At 38.5% G+C, this 22,319-nt stretch overlaps 2 protein-coding genes across 2 annotated transcripts in view; both read right to left on the bottom strand.

Annotated features, from left to right (window-relative positions):
• LOC128704824 (carboxylic ester hydrolase) overlaps positions 1-16,120 on the bottom strand; it is a 72,722-nt gene extending 56,602 nt beyond the window's left edge. The window contains exons 1-2 of the mRNA XM_070104402.1: positions 16,035-16,120; positions 14,766-14,978 (exon numbers count right to left, since the gene is read on the bottom strand). Coding sequence (XP_069960503.1) covers positions 14,766-14,978; positions 16,035-16,055 — 234 coding nt within the window. The 5' untranslated portion in view covers positions 16,056-16,120. The remainder of the gene's footprint in view (positions 1-14,765; positions 14,979-16,034) is intronic.
• The window catches only part of LOC128688235 (carboxylic ester hydrolase-like), a 303,519-nt gene that overhangs the window by 116,048 nt on the left and 165,152 nt on the right, over positions 1-22,319 (bottom strand). The gene's annotated exons all lie outside the window — the stretch shown is intronic.

Here is a 22,319-nt window from a genome sequence, read left to right as displayed (position 1 = left end):
GCTACAGCTGGATGCCCAGCCGAGAGGGAGCCCTGATCACTAGCAGCCAACAATACCCACAACCCAGCAAACTTCCCCGATGGAATCACCATTTATCCAGTGTGTCCACACTGGCTGACACCTATATCCATCACAGTGTGGGGTGACAGAGAGGAGCTGCTGACCACAGGGAGGAGTACAAGATCAGCAGGTACAGGGACATAAGCAAACAGTATCAATTTCTCCCAGTGGGATCAGAGACCTCGGGATCATTGGGGAAAAACGCGACACGTTTCCTTAAAGAATTGGGTTCCAGACTCATCGACACCACCAGGGACCCAAGGGCAGCCACTTTCATGTTCCAGCGCGTCAGCGTGGCCATCCAGAGGGGAAATGCTTGTTGCATATTAGGCTCACGTCCGGCTTCGGAGGAGCTGGAGGAAATCCATAATCTTTAACATATTGTACCATTGTATTCATGTTTGTGTTTCTTGTAAATGTATTCTGTCTATTAATAAATTTTCCCATAGAATAAAAAATATAAGGGGTGGTAGGAGAAGAAAATATTCTAACAGCTCAGGGGAGAACCTTGAGTTTTCTCTGAGGAACGTTTATTGTCTTCTCTGAGGATGAGGGTCCCCAGTCCAGTTATAGAGGTGGTACCTCCCTATTTTAAAATACAAATATATATATATATATATATATATATATATATATATATATATATATATATATATATATATATATATATATATATATATATATATATCTTGTCTATTGTCTATTTGTTGGTTTTAAATAAAATATATATATATATATATATATATATATATATATATATATATATATATATATATATATATATATATTTTATTATCACACTGGCCGATTCCCACCAAGGCAGGGATGCCCGAAAAAGAAAAACTTTCACCATCATTCACTCCATCACTGTCTTGCCAGAAGGGTGCTTTACACTACAGTTTTTAAACTGCAGCATTAACACCCCTCCTTCAGAGTGCAGGCACTGTACTTCCCATCTCCAGGACTCAAGTCCGGCCTGCCGGTTTCCCTGAACCCCTTCATAAATGTTACTTTGCTCACACTCCAACAGCACGTCAAGTATTAAAAACCATTTGTCTCCATTCACTCCTATCAAACACGCTCACGCACGCCTGCTGGAAGTCCAAGCCCCTCGCACACAAAACCTCCTTTACCCCCTCCCTCCAACCTTTCCTAGGCCGACCCCTACCCCACCTTCCTTCCACTACAGACTGATACACTCTTGAAGTCATTCTGTTTCGCTCCATTCTCTCTACATGTCCAAACCACCTCAACAACCCTTCCTCAGCCCTCTAGACAACAGTTTTGGAAATCCCGCACCTCCTCCTAACTTCCAAACTACGAATTCTCTGCATTATATATATATATATATATATATATATATATATATATATATATATATATATATATATATATATATATATATATATATATATATATATATATATATATATATATATATATATATATATATATATATATATATATATATAGATATATATATATATATGTATGTCGTGGCGAATAGGCAGAACTTGCTATCTTGGCTTAAATAGCAATGCTCATCTTGCCATATAAGAGAAGTGAAAATTTGTGTATGCAATAATGTCGCCAAAATCATTCTGAACCTAACGAGAAAAATATATTTCACTGTGTTTGTTTAGTATTAAACTATTGTAAACAAATCTAAAATATATTTAGTTGGGTTAGGCTAAAATAAATTGCTCTTGTTATAATAAGGTTAGGTAAGTTTTCTAAGATTCTTTTGATGGAAAATTATAAATTTTTACATTAATATTAATGAAAAAAATATATCTTTAAACGTATAAGAGAACATTTTAGAAAGGCCTTAATTTTAAATGAGTTCTTGCTAACTGACCAGTTTTACAAATTCGGCACGACATTATATAAACATATATATATATATATATATATATATATATATATATATATATATATATATATATATATATATATATATATATATATATATATATATATATATATATATATATATATATATATATATATATATATATATATATATATATATATATATATATATATATATATATATATATATATGTATATGTATAAATGGGATTAAATCTGGAGTATCTCAGAGAGGTGGAGCAAAGGAAGGGGTAGCAGTAATGTTGAAGGATCAGTTATGGAAGGAGAAAAGAGAATATGAATGTGTAAATTCAAGAATTATGTGGATTAAAGTAAAGGTTGGATGCGAGAAGTGGGTCATAATAAGCTTGTATGCACCTGGAGAAGAGAGGAATGCAGAGGAGAGAGAGAGAGATTTTGGGAGATGTTAAGAGAATGTATAGGAGCCTTTGAGCCAAGTGAGAGAGTAATTGTGGTAGGGGACCTGAATGGTAAAGTAGGAGAAACTTTTAGAGAGGGTGTGGTAGGTAAGTTTGGGGTGCCAGGTGTAAATGATAATGGGAGCCCTTTGACTGAACTTTGTATAGAAAGGGGTATAGTTATAGGTAATACATATTTTAAGAAAAAGAGGATAAATAAGTATACAAGATATGATGTAGGGCGAAATGACAGTAGTTTGTTGGATTATGTATTGGTAGATAAAAGACTGTTGAGTAGACTTCAGGATGTACATGTTTATAGAGGGGCCACAGATATTTCAGATCACTTTCTAGTTGTAGCTACACTGAGAGTAAAAGGTAGATGGGATACAAGGAGAATAGAAGCATCAGGGAAGAGAGAGGTGAAGGTTTATAAACTAAAAGAGGAGGCAGTTAGGGTATGATATAAACAGCTATTGGAGGATAGATGGGCTAATGAGAGCATAGGCAATGGGGTCGAATAGGTATGGGGTAGGTTTAAAAATGTAGTGTTAGAGTGTTCAGCAGAAGTTTGTGGTTACAGGAAAGTGGGTGCAGGAGGGAAGAGGAGCGATTGGTGGAATGATGATGTGAAGAGAGTAGTAAGGGAGAAAAAGTTAGCATATGAGAAGTTTTTACAAAGTAGAAGTGATGCAAGGAGGGAAGAGTATATGGAGAAAAAGAGAGAGGTTAAGAGAGTGGTGAAGCAATGTAAAAAGAGAGCAAATGAGAGAGTGGGTGAGATGTTATCAACAAATTTTGTTGAAAATAAGAAAAATTTTTGGAGTGAGATTAACAAGTTAAGAAAGCCTAGAGAACAAATGGATTTGTCAGTTAAAAATAGGAGACGAGAGTTATTAAATGGAGAGTTAGAGGTATTGGGAAGATAGAGGGAATATTTTGAGGAATTGTTAAATGTTGATGAAGATAGGGAAGCTGTGATTTTGTGTATAGGGCAAGGAGGAACAACATCTTGTAGGAGTCAGGAAGAGCCAGTTGTGAGTGTGGGGGAAGTTCGTGAAGCAGTAGGTAAAATGAAAGGGGGTAAGGCAGCCGGGATTGATGGGATGAAGATAGAAATGTTAAAAGCAGGTGGGGATATAGTTTTGGAGTGGTTGGTGCAATTATTTAATAAATGTATGGAAGAGGGTAAGGTACCTAGGGATTGGCAGAGAGCATGCATAGTTCCTTTGTATAAAGGCAAAGGGGATAAAAGAGAGTGCAAAAATTATAGGGGGATAAGTCTGTTGAGTATACCTGGTAAAGCATATGGTAGAGTTATTATTGAACGAATTAAGAGTAAGACGGAGAATAGGATAGCAGATGAACAAGGAGGCTTTAGGAAAGGTAGAGGGTGTGTGGACCAGGTGTTTACAGTGAAACATATAAGTGAACAGTATTTAGATAAGGCTAAAGAGGTCTTTGTGGCATTTATGGATTTGGAAAAGGCGTATGACAGGGTGGATAGGGGGGCAATGTGGCAGATGTTGCAGGTGTATGGTGTATGAGGTAGGTTACTGAAAGCAGTGAAGAGTTTTTACGAGGATAGTGAGGCTCAAGTTAGAGTATATAGGAAAGAGGGAAAATATTTCCCAGTAAAAGTAGGCCTTAGACAAGGATGTGTGATGTCACCGTGGTTGTTTAATATATTTATAGATGGGGTTGTAAGAGAAGTAAATGCGAGGGTCTTGGCAAGAGGCGTGGAGTTAAAGGTAAAGAATCACACATAAAGTGGGAGTTGTCACAGTTGCTCTTTGCTGATGACACTGTGCTCTTGGGAGATTCTGAAGAGAAGTTGCAGAGATTGGTGGATGAATTTGGTAAGGTGTGCAAAAGAAGAAAATTGAAAGTGAATACAGGAAAGAGTAAGGTTATGAGTATAACAAAAAGATTAGGTGATGAAAGATTGGATATCAGATTGGAGGGAGAGAGTATGGAGGAGGTGAATGTATTCAGATATTTGGGAGTGGACGTGTCAGTGGATGGGTATATGAAAGATGAGGTGAATCATAGAATTGATGAGGGGAAAAGGGTGAGTGGTGCACTTAGGAGTCTGTGGAGACAAAGAACTTTGTCCTTGGAGGCAAAGAGGGGAATGTATGAGAGTATAGTTTTACCAACGCTCTTAAATGGGTGTGAAGCATGGGTGATGAATGTTGCAGCGAGGAGAAGGCTGGAGGCAGTGGAGATGTCATGTCTGAGAGCAATGTGTGGTGTGACTATAATGCAGAGAATTCGTAGTTTCGAAGTTAGGAGGAGGTGCGGGATTACCAAAACTGTTGTCCAGAGGGCTGAGGAAGGGTTGTTGAGGTGGTTCGGACATGTGGAGAGAATGGAGCGAAACAGAATAACTTCAAGAGTGTATCAGTCTGTAGCGGAAGGAAGGCGGGGTAGGGGTCGGCCTAGGAAAGATTGGAGGGAGGGGGTAAAGGAGGTTTTGTGTGCGAGGGGCTTGGACTTCCAGCAGGCATGCGTGAGCATGTTTGATAGGAGTGAATGGAGACAAATGGATTTTAATACTTGACGTGCTGTTGGAGTGTGAGCAAAGTAACATTTATGAAGGAGTTCTGGGAAACCGGCAGGCCGGACTTGAGTCCTGGAGATGGGAAGTACAGTGCCTGCACTCTGAAGGAGGGATGTTAATGTTGCAGTTTAAAAACTGTAGTGTAAAGCACCCTTCTGGCAAGACAGTGATGGAGTGAATGATGGTGAAAGTTTTTCTTTTTCGGGCCACCCTGCCTTGGTGGGAATCGGCCAGTGTGATAATATAATAAATATATATATACGGAATAGTTTAAAAATGCAGTATTAGAATGTGGGGCAGAAGTTTGTGGTTATAGGAGGGTGGGGGCAGGAGGAAAGAGGAGTGATTGGTGGAATGATGAAGTAAATGGTGTGATAAAAATGAAAAAGGTAGCTTACGAGAGGTTTTTACAAAGCAGAAGTGTTATAAGAAGAGCAGAGTATATGGAGAGTAAAAGAAAGGTGAAGAGAGTGGTGAGAGAGTGCAAAAGGAGAGTAGATGAAAGAGTGGGAGAGGCACTGTCAAGAAATTTTAATGAAAATAAGAAAAAATTTTGGAGTGAGTTAAACAAGTTAAGAAAGCCTAGGGAAAGTATGGATTTGTCCGTTAAAAACAGAGTAGGGGAGTTAGTAGATGGGGAGAGGGAGGTATTAGGTAGATGGCGAGAATATTTTGAGGAACTTTAAAATGTTGAGGAAGAAAGGGAGGCGGTAATTTCATGCACTGGCCAGGGAGATATACCATCTTTTAGGGGTGAAGAAGAGCAGAATGTAAGTGTGGTGGAGGTACGCGAGGCATTACGTAGAATGAAAGGGGGTAAAGCAGCTGGAACTGATGGGATCATGACAGAAATGTTAAAAGCAGGGGGGGATATAGTGTTGGAGTGGTTGGAACTTTTGTTTAATAAATGTATGAAAGAGGGGAAGGTACCTAGGGATTGGCAGAGAGCATGTATAGTCCCTTTATATAAAGGGAAAGGGGACAAAAGAGATTGTAAAAATTATAGAGGAATAAGTTTACTGAGTATACCAGGAAAAGTATACGGTAGAGTTATAATTGAAAGAATTAGAGGTAAGAGAGAGTGTAGAATTGCGGATGAGCAAGGCTTCAGAGTGGGTAGGGGATGTGTAGATCAAGTGTTTACATTGAAGCATATGTGTGAACAGTATTTAGATAAAGGTAGGGAAGTTTTTATTGCATTTATGGATTTAGAAAAGGCATATGATAGAGTGGATAGAGGAGCAATGTGGCAGATGTTGCAAGTATATGGAATAGGTGGTAAGTTACTAAATGCTGTAAAGAGCTTTTATGAGGATAGTGAGGCTCAGGTTAGGGTGTGTAGAAGAGAGGGAGAATACTTCCCGGTAAAAGTAGGTCTTAGACAGGGATGTGTAATGTCACCATGGTTGTTTAATATATTTATAGATGGGGTTGTAAAAGAAGTAAATGCTAGGGTGTTCGGGAGAGGGGTGGGATTAAATTATGGGGAATCAAATTCAAAATGGGAATTGACACAGCTACTTTTTGCTGATAATACTGTGCTTATGGGAGATTCTAAAGAAAAATTGCAAAGGTTAGTGGATGAGTTTGAGAATGTGTGTAAAGGTAGAAAGTTGAAAGTGAACATAGAAAAGAGTAAGGTGATGAGGGTATCAAATGATTTAGATAAAGAAAAATTGGATATCAAATTGGTGAGGAGGAGTATGGAAGAAGTGAATGTTTTCAGATACTTGGGAGTTGACGTGTCGGCGGATGGATTTATGAAGGATGAGGTTAATCATAGAATTGATGAGGGAAAAAAGGTGGGTGGTGCGTTGAGGTAAATGTGGAGTCAAAAAACGTTATCTATGGAGGCAAAGAAGGGAATGTATAAAAGTATAGTAGTACCAACACTCTTATATGGATGTGAAGCTTGGGTGGTAAATGCAGCAGCGAGGAGACGGTTGGAGGCAGTGGAGATGTCCTGTCTAAGGGCAATGTGTGGTGTAAATATTATGCAGAAAATTCGGAGTATAGAAATTAGGAGAAGGTGTGGAGTTAATAAAAGCATTAGTTAGAGGGCAGAAGAGGGGTTGTTGAGATGGTTTGGTCATTTAGAGAGAATGGATCAAAGTAGAATGACATGGAAAGCATGTAAATCTAGAGGGGAAGGAAAGAGGGGTAGGGGTCGTCCTCGAAAGGGTTGAAAGAGGGGGTAAAGGAGGTTTTGTGGGCGAGGAGCTTGGACTTCCAGCAAGCATGCATGAACGTGTTAGATAGGAGTGAATGGAGATGAATGATACTTGGGACCTGACGATCTGTTGGACTGTGAGCAGGGTAATATTTAGTGAAGGGATTCAGGGAAACCGGTTATTTTCATATAGTCGGACTTGAGTCCTGGAAATGGGAAGTACAATACCTGCACTTTAAAGGAGGGGTTTGGGATATTGGCAGTTTTGGAGGGATATGTTGTGTATCTTTATACGTATATGCTTCTAAACTGTTGTATTCTGAGCACCTCTGCAAAAGCAGTGATAATGTGTGAGTGTGGTGAAAGTGTTGAATGATGATGAAAGTATTTTCTTTTTGGGGATTTTCTTTCTTATTTGGGTCACCCTGCATCAGTGGGAGATGACCGACTTGTTGAAAAATATATATATATATATATATATATATATATATATATATATATATATATATATATATATATATATATATATATATATATATATATATATATATATATATATATATATATATATATATATAGGATGGGGTCCACCTCTGGTGTAAATTGTGGGACCCATAGCCTCGGAGAAGTGGAAAAAAAGACTTCAAGGAAGAATATTTGGATTTCTTCCTGAAGCAGTTTGAATATTCCACTTCCCCTACCACCCCATCTTTTAATATATATATTTTTTACCAATAGGAATATTTTATTACATAATATGGTACAGAAGATTTAAGAGATACATTGTTGATATAAAGGTGGCATATAAGGTACATGTTGTTAGGTGTGTATCACCGATTATAAGGCGAAAATCTCATCCAGCTCCTCAGAGCTGGTGTGTGTGCCCAAAATACAGCAGGCATTACCCCTTGGAACAGCCGCACTGAGCCGCTGGAACAGAAAACTAGCTGCCATGGGATCCCTAGTTACCCTGATGAGTCTTTTTCCCAGCTCCTTAAGGAATTTAGATGCACTCTTTCCCCATGAGAACAATCATATAATGATGGGCAAGTTCTTTATAATTTCTAGACTTTTGGGACTCCCTGAAGCTGGCAGCTGCCCCTCCTTCCTCCCTGGTGTATTGGAGATAGGTATCAGCCAAGGTAGATACACATGTATAGTCCCACACCACCTGCTTCCCATCTGTCCAGGCTTGAAGGGTGATACCATTTGGATGCTTATGGCTGCCATCAGATCTGCATAGTTGGGGTGGCTCCCTTACTGCTGGGCATCCAGCTGTTGTGAGGCTCCTCTTGATAATGTTATTAACCTCCTCATGTCTTGCAATCTTTCCCTCGGATTTACGGCACACAAGACCATGGTACCCGAATCAGTCTGCTGCTTCGCTGCCACAAATACACCTGCGTTCGGCGAGAATAGGGGCGGCAAGTCAAAGGGCAACACCGATGGGGATGGTCTGTGGGTCGAGGCGTGTGCCAAGGCTGGATTTGGGAACAGCCAAGAGAAAGTCCCCAGCATGATGGGCTCATATATATATATATATATATATATATATATATATATATATATATATATATATATATATATATATATATATATATATATATATGTATGTATATATTATTTTTTTATTGTCACACTGGCCGATTCCCACCATGGCAGGGTGGCCCGAAAAAGAAAAACTTTCACCATCATTCACTCCATCACTGTCTTGCCAGAAGGGTGTTTTACACTACAGTTTTTAAACTGCAACATTATCACCCCTCCTTCAGAGTGCAGGCACCGTACTTCCCATCTCCAGGACTCAAGTCCGGCCTGCCGGTTTCCCTGAACCCCTTCATAAATGTTACTTTGCTCACACTCCAACAGCACGTCAAGTATTAAAAACAATTTGCCTCCTTTCACTCCTATCAAACACGCTCACGCATGCCTGCTGGAAGTCCAAGACCCTCACACACAAAACCTCCTTTACCCCCTCCCTCCAACCTTTCCTAGGCCGACCCCTACCCTGCCTTCCTTCCACTACAGACTGATACACTCTTGAAGTTATTCTGTTTCGCTCCATTCTCTCCACATGTCCGAACCACCTCAACAACCCTTCCTCAGCCCTCTGGACAACAGTTTTGGTAATCCCGCACCTCCTCCTAACTTCCAAACTACGAATTCTCTTCATTATATTCACACCACACATTGCCCTCAGACATGACATCTCCACTGCCTCCAGCCTTCTCCTCGCTGCAACATTCATCACCCATGCTTCACACCCATATAAGAGCATTGATAAAACTATACTCTCATACATTCCCCTCTTTGCCTCCAAGGACAAAGTTGTTTGCCTCCACAGACTCCTAAGTGCACCACTCACCCTTTTCCCCTCATCAATTCTATGATTCACCTCATCTTTTATAGACCCATCCACTGACACGTCCACTCCCAAATATCTGAATACATTCACCTCCTCTATACTCTCTCCTTCCAATCTGATATCCAATCTTTCATCACCTAATCTTTTTGTTACCCTCATAACCTTACTCTTTCCTGTATTCACTTTTAATTTTCTTCATTTGCATATCCTACCAAATTCATCCACCAATCTCTGCAACTTCTCTTCAGAATCTCCCAAGAGCACAGTGTCATCAGCAAAGAGCAACTGTGACAACTCCCACTTTATGTGTGATTCTTTATCTTTTAGCTCCACTCCTCTTGCCAAGAACCTCGCATTTACTTCTCTTACAACCCCATCTATAAATATTTTAAACAACCACGTTGACATCACCCATCCTTGTCTAAGGCCTACTTTTACTGGGAAATAATTTCCCTCTTTCATAAATACTCTAACTTGAGAATCACTATCCTCGTAAAAACTCTTCACTGCTTTCAGTAACCTACCTCCTATACCATACACCTCCAACATCTGCCACATTGCCCCCCAATCCACCCTGTCATTCACCTTTTCCAAATGCATAAATGCCACAAAGACCTCTTTAGCCTTATCTAAATACTGTTCACTTATATACACAAATAACCCGCACATAAAAGACAGAAGCTTACGACGACTTTGTCAATGGTCCAAGTCGGACCGAAACGTCGTCGTAAGCTTCTGTCTTTTATGTGCGGGTTATTTGTGTATCGTTCCAGTCACGGTATTGTGCCTTTTTGTCATTTATTTGTTCACTTATATGTTTCACTGTAAACACCTGGTCCACACACCCCCTACCTTTCCTAAAGCCTCCTTGTTCATCTGCTATCCTATTCTCCGTCTTACTCTTAATTCTTTCAATAACAACTCTACCATACACTTTACCAGGTATACTCAACAGACTTGTCCCCCTATAATTTTTGCACTCTCTTTTCTCCCATTTGCCTTTATACAAAGGAAATATGCAGGCTCTCTGCCAATCCTTAGGTACCTTACCCTCTTCCATACATTTATTAAATAATTGCACCAACCACTCCAAAACTATATCCCTACCTGCTTTTAAAATTTCAATCTTTATCCTATCAATCCCGGCTGCCTTACCCCCTTTCATTTTGCCTACTGCCTCACGAACTTCCCCCACACTCACAACTGGCTCTCCCTCACTCCTACAAGATGTTATTCCTCCTTACCCTATGCACAAAATCACAGCTTCCCAATCTTCATCAACATTTAACAATTCCTCAAAATATTCCTTCCATCTTCAAAATACCTCTAACTCTCCATTTAATAACTTTTCTCTCCTATTTTTAACTGACAAATCCATTTGTTCTCTAGGCTTCCTTAACTTGTTAATCTCACTCCAAAACTTTTTCTTATTTTCAACAAAATTTGTTGATAACATCTCACCCACTCTCTCATTTGCTCTCTTTTTACATTGCTTCACCACTCTCTTAACCTCTCTCTTTTTCTCCATATACTCTTCCCTCCTTGCATCATTTCTACTTTGGTAAAACTTCTCATATGCTAACTTTTTCTCCCTTACTACTCTCTTTACATCATCATTCCACCAATCGCTCCTCTTCCCTCCTGCACCCACTTTCCGGTAACCACAAACTTCTGCTGAACACTCTAACATTACATTTTTAAACCTACCCCATACCTCTTCGACCCCACTGCCTATGCTTTCATTAGCCCATCTATCCTCCAATAGCTGTTTATATCTTACCCTAACTGCCTCCTCTTTTAGTTTATAAACCTTCACCTCTCTCTTCCCTGATGCTTCTATTCTCCTTGGATCCCATCTACCTTTTACTCTCAGTGTAGCTACAACTAGAAAGTGATCTGATATATCTGTGGCTCCTCTATAAACATGTACATCGTGAAGTTTACTCTACAGTCTTTTATCTACCAATACATAATCCTACAAACTACTGTCATTTCGCCCTACATCATATCTTGTATATTTATTTATCCTCTTTTTCTTAAAATATGTATTACCTATAACTAAACCCCTTTCTATACAAAATTCAATCAAAGGGCTCCCATTATCATTTACACCTGGCACCCCAAACTTACCTACCACACCCTCTCTAAAAGTTTCTCCTACTTTAGCATTCAGGTCCCCTACCACAATTACTCTCTCACTTGGTTCAAAGGCTCCTATACATTCACTTAACATCTCCCAAAATCTCTCTCTCTCTTCTACATTCCTCTCTTCTCCAGGTGCATACACGCTTATTTTGACCCACTTTTTGCATCCAACCTTTACTTTAATCCACATAATTCTTGAATTTACACATTCAAATTCTCTTTTCTCCTTCCATAACTGATCCTTCAACATTACTGCTACCCCTTCCTTTGCTCTAACTCTCTCAGATACTCCAGATTTAATTCCATTTATTTCCCCCCACCGAAACTCCCCTACCCCCTTCAGCTTTGTTTCGCTTGGGGCCATGACATCCAACTTCTTTTCATTCATAACATCAGCAATCATCTGTTTCTTGCCATCCACACTACATCCACGCACATTCAAGCATCCCAGTTTTATAAAGTTTTTCTTCTTCTCTTTTTTTAGTAAATGTCTACAGGAGAAGGGGTTACTAACCAATATATATATATATATATATATATATATATATATATATATATATATATATATATATATATATATATATATATATATGTATCGAACCCATGTTGCTTTGGCCCGCCTCATGGTGAACGAGAACGCATGATGCTTTAGATTACTAGACCATACAATCCTTAGCAATGGTGCATCCAGCCAAGCTAGATTGAAGGACATGCAGATGGCGAGTACAACATCTAGCTTGGCTGGATGCTCAATTGTCAAGGATTGCGTGGTCTAGTTGTTTAAAGCGTCATACGTTTTCGCTCACCATGAAGCGGGCCAAAACAGCATGGCTAGTGCAGTGTTGCTATTGATAAATACCAGTCGTTTCGTGGGTACAATTATATATATACACACAGATATGTGTATATATATATATATATATATATATATATATATATATATATATATATATATATATATATATATATATATATATATATATATATATATATATATATATATATATATATATATATATAGGATTAGAACCTGCAAACACGGCATCAGAGTACACAGTACTTTATTCACTCAGCCAAACTTCGGAGTCTGAGTGTGTAGATAGAGCACTATGAACTCTGAAGCTGAGTTTGCAGGTTCGAATCCTTATGTGGACTGAGAGATAAAGTTTTATAGGAAATTAAGGCAAACACCGTGGCCGACCCCTGCCACCCCAAGTGTAGATAAAGTATCTCCAACAGTGGACATGTAGTTACTATCCCCCTCGCTCACATACTGCTAACAGAGTGGGACCCAAGGGATCATGAGCTCACCTTATTCCCCACATAAGTATTACCTCAAAATCCTCCTTGATGGAATATAATATAGTATTACCTCCGAATCTTTCCTATTGAGCTTAGACAGTAGAGTGTTAGACTGTCAATTTACAGACAGTCCACCTCATCCACCTTTCTGTATATATATATATATATATATATATATATATATATATATATATATATATATATATATATATATATATATATATATATATATATATATATATATATATGTATATATATATATATATATATATATATATATATATATATATATATATATATATATATATATATATATATATATATATATATATATATATATATATGTATATATATATATAAGTATATATATATATATATATATATATATATATATATATATATATATATATATATATATATATATATATATATATATATATGCAATAAGATCACAGTAAACATGTGATTTCAGAATATGCAAAACAACCACTCTGAAAGAATAGAGAAATTCCAAGCACTTTCATGACCATTCACATTGTCAAGGAACTATAGTTCCTTGACAATGTGAGTAGTCACGAAAGCGCTTGGAATTTCTCTATTCTTGCAGAGTGGTTGTTTTGCATATATATATATATATATATATATATATATATATATATATATATATATATATATATATATATATATATATATATATATATATATATATATATATATATATATATATATATATATATATATATATATGAACAATTATCAATGAAACCTAGGTGAACTGTCTGTAAGTTGACAGTCTAACACTCTACTGAGGAGGATTGCACTAAACTCTCTCGACTGATGTAATAAGGCTGATATGTCTTATAGGATGATAGATATAATAGGCTGATTTATTGAAATATTATGACAAATTATTGACTGATCATTCTAGGGGTGCTTTCTGATATTTTATTTTTCATATATGACACTGAAATTCAAGAACTGCCAAACATTTTGTAGCCAATTCAAATTATCTCATTATAGAAGTGGCCTTGAATGTGTGTTATTAAGCTATATATGGTCCATTGTGCAGTAGTTGAACCAATGTTGGTGGGCCACATATCAGTAGGCCAGTAGTTGAACCAGTGGTTGTGGTCCACATATCAGTAGGCCAGTAGTTGAACCAGTGGTGGTGGTCCACATATCAGTAGGCCAGTAATTGAACCAGTGCTGGAGAGTCATATGTGACCCAAGGATCAGTAATTCGAAATGGGGGGTCTCACGTTGTCCATAGGCCAGTAGCTGGACCACTTTCGATGGGTCAGTGGTCGGTGGGTAGGTAACTGAACCATGTGCTAGTGGGCCACATAAACCGGTGGGTCAGTAATTCAACTAGTGTTGTTTGGCACCTAGTGTCACTTGATTCAGTAGCTGGATCAGTATTGTTGAGTAACCTGTGTCCCATGGACCAGTAGTTGGACCAGCGCTGTTGAGTCACATGTCCCATGAGCCAGTAGTTCGACCAAAGCACGTGGGACACAAATGACCTTAGGGACGGTGGTTGAACCAGTCCTGCTGGGGCACGTGTGGCCTGTAGACCACCAGTTGTGGTGGGACACATGTGGTCTATGGGTCAGTAGTTGGTCCAGTGTTGGAAGGACACATGTGGTCTATGGGCTAGCAGTTAGACCAGTGTTTGTGGGACACATGTGGTCTATGGGCTTATAGTTGAATAGCGTTTTGGGACACATGTGGTGTATGGGTCTGTTGTTGGAGCAGTGTTGGTGGGACACATGTGGTCATTGGACCAGTTGTGGGTGGGACACATGTGTTCAATAGGTTAGTAGTTGGACCAGCCTCCATTAATATACAGCAACAATATTTTCTTCTTACCCTGAGTCGTAGGTCTCCTATAGGTGGCTTAGCATATGGAATAGAATGGAAGGAGTAAAATGGTTTTCCTTCAGTGGAGAACTCCTTGAAACCAGCGATCCTTCCATCCTGTGTGGCAACCACTGGCCTCTCTCCCGCTTCACTATCTGTGGCTGCTCCCGTGGCTGCCATCACTACCATTGCTGCTATCACTGCATACCTCATCTTGACCACCTGGAAATGTAAACTGTAATGTAAACCGAGTTGTATATGAGAGTATAATTGTTGATTGTTATAATATTGAAAGGAAAGCACTGAGCTTACAGGTGTTATGCCTCGCCTGGTAATGAAATGCATTACCTGAGAAGAAGGTAAAGTAACTCATATTCCTTTTATCAACAACCTTCACCGGCATCGAGGAACTCTTTCAAAATTAATGAAATGCATTTAAAATTAATATTATTATTTTTAGTAAATATAATATTTATAACTACAATAATAATAATACTACTGCTACTACTACTACTACTACTACTACTACTACTACTACTACTACTACTACTACTACTACTTATAATAATAATAATAATAATAATAATAATAACAATAATAATAATGAAAATAAAATAATTATAATTATAGTTATTATTATTAGAGATCCATTTAGTTTAGTTATTATGTGGGCGTCGAGGAACCTCCCTTGAGGGGACAGCAATATAATACCACTGAACATCCATGAAAACAGTTCAGGACACAATGTACAGAAAGCCGTCACCATGCCCCTTGGCTATATTCTCTCGCTTGACATGGGGAGTGTCCAGGTTCGACTCCCGGCGAGGGTAGAAACATTGGGAGTGTTTCGTTACACCTGATGTCCATGTTCGCCCATCAGTGAAATGGGTACCTGGGTGTTAATCGACTGGCGCGGTTTGCATCCTGGGACAAAACTGACCTAAATGCCCGAAATGCTCTGCATAACAAGTGGCTGTCTATATGTCACTGATGTCAGCTGTGGTCTGCATACGTTGTACATGCACTTGTAGAAATAAATATATTATTATTACATTATATTAATTATTAGTGGTTCCTAGTTCTCTGAAAGTGACTTACACTTTGATGTTTTTGAGAACCAGGGACGTGCAATGAATTGGTCGCTCAAGCACTTAGCAACATTATTGCCCACAGCTTTGACAGGCAGAGCTCAGATTTGTACTGCTGCTTTGCCCATTGATAAGTACATAAATTATGATACTGTTAAAGAAATTATACTAGAGTCTTCCAACTTGTTACCTGTGTGTTACCAACGTGCATTTCGTGCGTGGCAGAGAAGACAAGATCAAGACTGTGATGAATTAGCAAGTGAGGGAAAGACTGCGTTGGAGACGGTGTGCAGAGCCACAGATTACAATACTTTTTGCAACCTCATTGAACTGACACTATATGAAGAATTATATAACTGAATATTTGTTGACATACAAGAATATCTGATTGACCGTACTGCATCATATGTTCTAGAGACTGCCACATTAGCAGTCAGTTATGAGATATTTCACAAACTTGTGCGTACTGAGGCACAAAGAAATTAGGTGCATGGAAAATAATTTTGGAGTTGGCAACCCAAATCAGTTGATCAGTGTCGTCTTCACTCACCTGTTGTTGTAACTTCTCGTATTCTACTACGAAGACTCTCAATCCTAAATCTGTTTCTGTGGCAAGGCAGAAACTTGATACTGAGAAGAAGAAAGTTAATTAATATACCTACTGTAGGAGCAAAGGACATTCCAAGGAATATTGTTATACATTAGAAAGAGATATGAGAAATTATCGTACGGCTGATACTTGCACACAAGTCGTATCTTCCCCTTGGATACAACAAAGGTACGAAGAATTTAGCAACACGTCAAATTCTATTGTTCAGGAAAATATTATTCAGAATAGGTGACCAGGGTCAGAAATTATATCTCATGATAAAATTCGTTCTTCAATGACTCATTACTTGTCTAGAGGAAAGATGGGACTGGCCAAATCACATCTAACTGATGTAATTACTTTCCGAAACATGGGCAGCTATCTCACCTCGTTAACCCTTTGAGGGTCGACAGGCCCTCTCAGAAACTTGTTCTCAGGGTCTGCCAAATTTAAAAAAAAAAATCATTTTTTCTTATGAAAAAATAGAGTTTTTTTTTCTAAACATTATAGGATAAACAAAAATTTTTTACCGTCAATACTTACGGAGATATGGAGGCGTAAAGTTTGCAGAAAATGAGACCCGTATGGCAACAGCAGCGACTGCCGCTCACCCGGTAAACTTTGGTTTACTTGTATTTAAAGGTTTGTTGTTTTTTTTCACTATTTTATTTTTTCACATAACTTATGTGGCCTATGAGACCAAAGTAAGGTGCAATGTACATATATACACTTGTTGTATACAACACAATAAGCACACAAACATAATTATCAATATATTGTTTACAAAACTTGTTTACAAAAACAAACAATACAAAACATTGTTTATTATTATTGTTCTCTAATATATATACCAATATACAGTCACTGAACATATTCCTATTAGTTCTGCAGCTTGTGGAACTCTTTGAAACATGGTGTCATACACAATGGTGTTTTATCTTTCTCCCTCATTCTATCTCTTTCAATCTGTCTCTCTCTTTCTATCTGTCTGTCTATCTCTGTCTCACAGGTACACATAAATACAAGTATACATAGTATAAATTACCTAGGATAACCCAAGAAATCCAGACAAAGTGCTGTACTCTGCTTGAAGATGTGAGTAAAAGTGATGAAGCAGTCTTGTGGCTCTCTGAGACAGAGAGCTAGACGGATAGACAGATAGACAGGGAGCTTGACAGACAGACAAATAGACAGACAGAAATGTTAGTATACCGGCAAAAACAAAGGGAGGGCGATGTTCATCTAATCTTTTGGTATCAGCTGCACCCTCATTTACCCTCATCAAACGTCAGCACTTATCAGATGTTATCTCCCCTTATCTTGTTACTGTCATGGGTGAACATTTATTATTACATATTATTATTACTATTATTACATATTATTATTATTATTATTATTATGTATTATTATTATTATTATTATTATTATTATTATTATTATTATGTATTATTATTATTATTACGTATTCTTCTTCTTCTTCCTCCTCCTCTTCTTCCTCCTCCTCCTCTTCTTCCTCCTCCTCCTCCTCCTCTTCTTCCTCCTCCTCCTCTTCTTCCTCCTCCTCCTCCTCCTCTTCTTCTTCCTCCTCCTCCTCCTCCTCCTCTGCCTCCTCCTCCTCTGCCTCCTCCTCCTCTGCCTCCTCCTCCTCTGCCTCCTCCTCCTCCTCCATTCTTGGAACAAGTTTGAAGAGCTTGTAGTTCATAATCACTATCACTATCATCACCAATGCTCACATCTGAGTCTGGGATTTGGGAAAATAGGAGTTTCCTCTTTGATTCTGGTACAACTGAACGTGAACAAGCTGGCCCAGCACCACAGGTGGAAGGCTGTGGGTTGTCTGGGTTTTCCTCACTATTACCCATATTATGGTCATTAGTTTCAGTCAAAACCTCACCAGAACCTTGAAACTCATCTTCACTGTCACTTCCATCTGTATTAGAACTGTCACGGGGGAACAAAAGTGTCCCAATTCGCCGAGGAGTGAGGAACTTCTTACCGCCAGGCATGGTGGACATTGTGTACTATGATGGCATTCCCACAATGCACCACTGGGTCCCAGATTTTTTTCCTACTGCGCACACCCACCACACAGACCCATTCTCTCACATCTAGGCCTATCAGCCTTTTCCTGCGAGATTTGACAGTGCTAGAATTTATGCGTACTAGTACATCAAAAACCCCTGCGCGTAAGATGTACTAGTACGGCCGAAACCCTCAAAGGGTTAATTAAGACGTTTATCTTGGCAATTATCCCAAGATAAACGTCTCGTTAGAGGCCTATTGAGGGGCTGTTATGAAATTATCTCTTCATAAGATATTTATTGAAACAATTACACTAGTTACACTTCATTAGGTATTTCTAGCTCTGCATTTCCCATCAGGTCAATGGATTTTCTGGTAGGAAATGACGTCCTTCAAGCTGGTATATGTGAGGAACCACTTGTCGTTGATAATACCTCTGATGATAATTATGCCACTGAAGCTTGTAAAGAGAAGCCTATTTCATTACCTGTCAGTGCTATAACTAGAGTTACCTGTTGAGTTAGTTGGTAACAATTTGAGTTTTAAAATGTTGTTCAGCGATGCACTGCACCATAATCAATATGCTACTGACATCAAAATTCTAACTCATGAAGGTTTGATCAAGGCTCAGTTTATTGATCTGTCTATAGAGAGACAGATATAAGAGTAACTGAGAGTGAAGCAAATGATCTCGATAATTGTTATTATAGCAACGGTGTACTTATGGAGAAAAGTACATGCAAGTTAACAGCTGAGAGTGTCTCCAAGCATCGGGTCGCTCTATCAGTAACATTTCATGAGTACAGTATGGATTGTGCTCACAATATTTTCATAGGACATCTGGATGACAGGAAACATTTCATTTGGCCAAAAATAAAAGATCTGTCTCTGATCATGTGCGACGCTGCCACATGTGTTAAATGATGATCACGCCTGTTGACACACTCCCACCTGCTCCTCTTCTTCTTGTACCTGTTTCATCGTTCAAGATGGATTGTTCAACTATCTCGTCTGTATTGCTGAGTCATCCTTCCAACGTCTGATGAAGTAGACGAGGTAGAAGCCTACCTTGACGACCTAGTGGTATATAGCAGCGATTAAGAGCAACATTTGCACGTCTCAGAGCATTATTTGAGAAACTGGTTCACTACAACTTCACAATGAACTTGGCTAAATGTAGTTTTGAGCAAAACAAGATTACATATCTCGTGTTTTGCATAGGTCAACCTGAGGTTGCTCTTATTGATGCTAAGATTTGTGCTATCTCAGCACTTCAGGTACCACAAGATATGGAATCCGAAGAGTGCTGGTTATAGTAGGGTATTACTGCTGGTTCTACCCTATTTTTTCTAAACTTGTTGCTTCTCTTACTGAGCTCAGCAGCAACAACGTAATGTGTCACTGGTCTTATGATTACTCAGTTGAGTTTGACAGGTCTAATTCTTGAGGAACCCGAACTTTAGTAAGTTCTTATATATATAGATGCGAGCTTCTACAAAGTCGTCAACCACCGAAATACTCCATCCAATATGTTACTCTTCATCTTCACTCATTTTCAGAAGAACTATGCCGCCACAATTAGTTTAATATATTTATTATGCATCCCATACCCATCCTGTGGGCGGTAGTCGCCCCATACCCATCATGTGGGCGGTAGTCACCCCATACCCATCCTGTGGGCGGTAGCCACCTCATTCACATCCTGTTGGCGGTAGTCACCCCATACCCATCCTGTGGGCGGTGGTCAAAAGATTTAAGAGGTACATAATGGGTCCAGGGACTGGACCCCAAAGTTATGGTAGCTGAACTAGTTACAAAGGTAATGAACTCCAGGTAGATCTTGTCACAAACATGGCAAGTTACAAAGGCAATGAACTCCAGGTAGATCTGGTCACAATCATGGCAAGTTACAAAGGTAATGAACTTCAGGTAGATCTGGTCACAATCATGACAAGTTACAAAGGTAATGAACTCCAGGTAGATCTGGTCACAATCATGACAAGCTACAAAGGTAATGAACTCCAGGTAGATCTGGTCATAATCATGGCAAGTTACAAAGGTAATGAACTTCAGGTAGATCTGGTCACAGTCATGACAAGTTACAAAGGTAATGAACTTCAGGTAGATCTGGTCATAAACACGAACAAGTTACAGAGGTAATGAACTCCAGGTAGATCTGGTCATAAACATGAACAAGTTACAAAGGTAATGAACCATCTACACTGGTATACATGGTTTCAATCATGAACAAATTACAATGTAATGAGCCACTGACACGTCCACATCTGCTTACAATTGTAATGAGTTATAAGTACAAATATTAAGTGGGTCGTACACTCACACGAGCGCGCGCACACACATATATGAGGGCACACTGTTACAAAAAAAAGCGATTCTAAAAGCTTAGAGATCTCCAGTGAATACTAGAAAGGACTGCCCTTCTAGCATCCAGCCTGTTACTGGGTTTTTGTAACAATTAGTCAGTATCCTTGTCCAATTATCCATTAGAATTCAGTATGAATTATTAGTGCTTCAGGATTACAACTGGTAGGCTACTAACTAGAGAAATTAAAATTTAATAAATTTATTAATTTAGTTGTCTAGGCGTATATGAAATTAAATTAATCACAATAATCAACAAAATAAGAATAATCACTTCTCTCGTGTACAGTATTATTGTGCTGAAAGCACCTATCACATTTATAATTCTTAAGTACCGTCTGGTACATTAACATTTAATAAGATATTACAAATATGTACAAGTAAGTTTGTGTGTATGTGTGTAAGTGCTCTAAGTAGTTTGCTATGTCTCACGACTCCACTAGACTTAAACAAGTGTATGACAAAATCCTCAAATAAACTAACTTCTTGACCAACTGGCAGTCAGAACAGTCTGCTTGAACAATAAAAAGAATGCTAAGCCCAAGAGCAATATAACAAGCAACTGCGACACAGAATCAGGAACAAGGAGATAATATAACGACACTAAGTAGGGACCATCTGCAGATCCACCACAAAAGTCACAAAACTCCCATACTATTGAATCTATGTTCAGCATAAGAAAATTCCCGACTGTGATAATACACAGATACCAGTACAAGTTAAGTCAGAAGCTACAGCTCAGGACCTGAGTTGCTCAGAGTGTCTAAGAGACACACAACCTCAGTACAACGTCGAAAATCACTAAGTCTATACAATGTTCTGTGAACAGAGTTTTACCGAACTAACAAGAAAGCTAGAGACGATCTTCCAACAAGGGCCAATAAGGGAGATTTAGGCACTTGTCAGGAATACGTCCAACCACCAAGAGAGTCTAGACCAGACTGAATACTTCAGGCAAGGTGAGGACACCCCCGTCCCCCTCAATCACGTGATAGTTCCGTGGACACCTGCTGCTCAGCAACAGAAGCCGGCAGAGTAACGAGCCACAAGTGATAATTACAGTAGTTAGACAATCAAGACTTGAACTGAGCACATAATATGTTACATCCTACCTAACATCATAACTTAGTCAAATAATAATATAAAGCAATACATTTAGATTTAGCTATTATCGCAAATATAAGCAATATAAAATTATATGAAAAGGTAATAATTATATATATACATATTAATCATTGCAACCCATTCAGGGGTTGCAACACACACACATAGACACAGACACACACACATGCACACGAGCATACAAACATATACACACACACAAGCATGCACACACCCACACATGGTAATGTTTTATTTACAGTGGGCAAAGTCAGGGTATTTCTCCAGAATGGTCTGTAATATACAACTGTGGATAAAATGCTTTGCATTTCTTGAACATTTCTGAGTTGTCTCTAAATTCATTAATTTTATCGCACTCCA

This window comes from Cherax quadricarinatus, chromosome 91, assembly GCF_038502225.1.
Source record: "Cherax quadricarinatus isolate ZL_2023a chromosome 91, ASM3850222v1, whole genome shotgun sequence".
Classification (NCBI taxonomy): domain Eukaryota; kingdom Metazoa; phylum Arthropoda; class Malacostraca; order Decapoda; family Parastacidae; genus Cherax; species Cherax quadricarinatus.
Note: the sequence above shows the minus strand (reverse complement) of the source record. Positions and strands in the feature narration are given on the sequence as shown.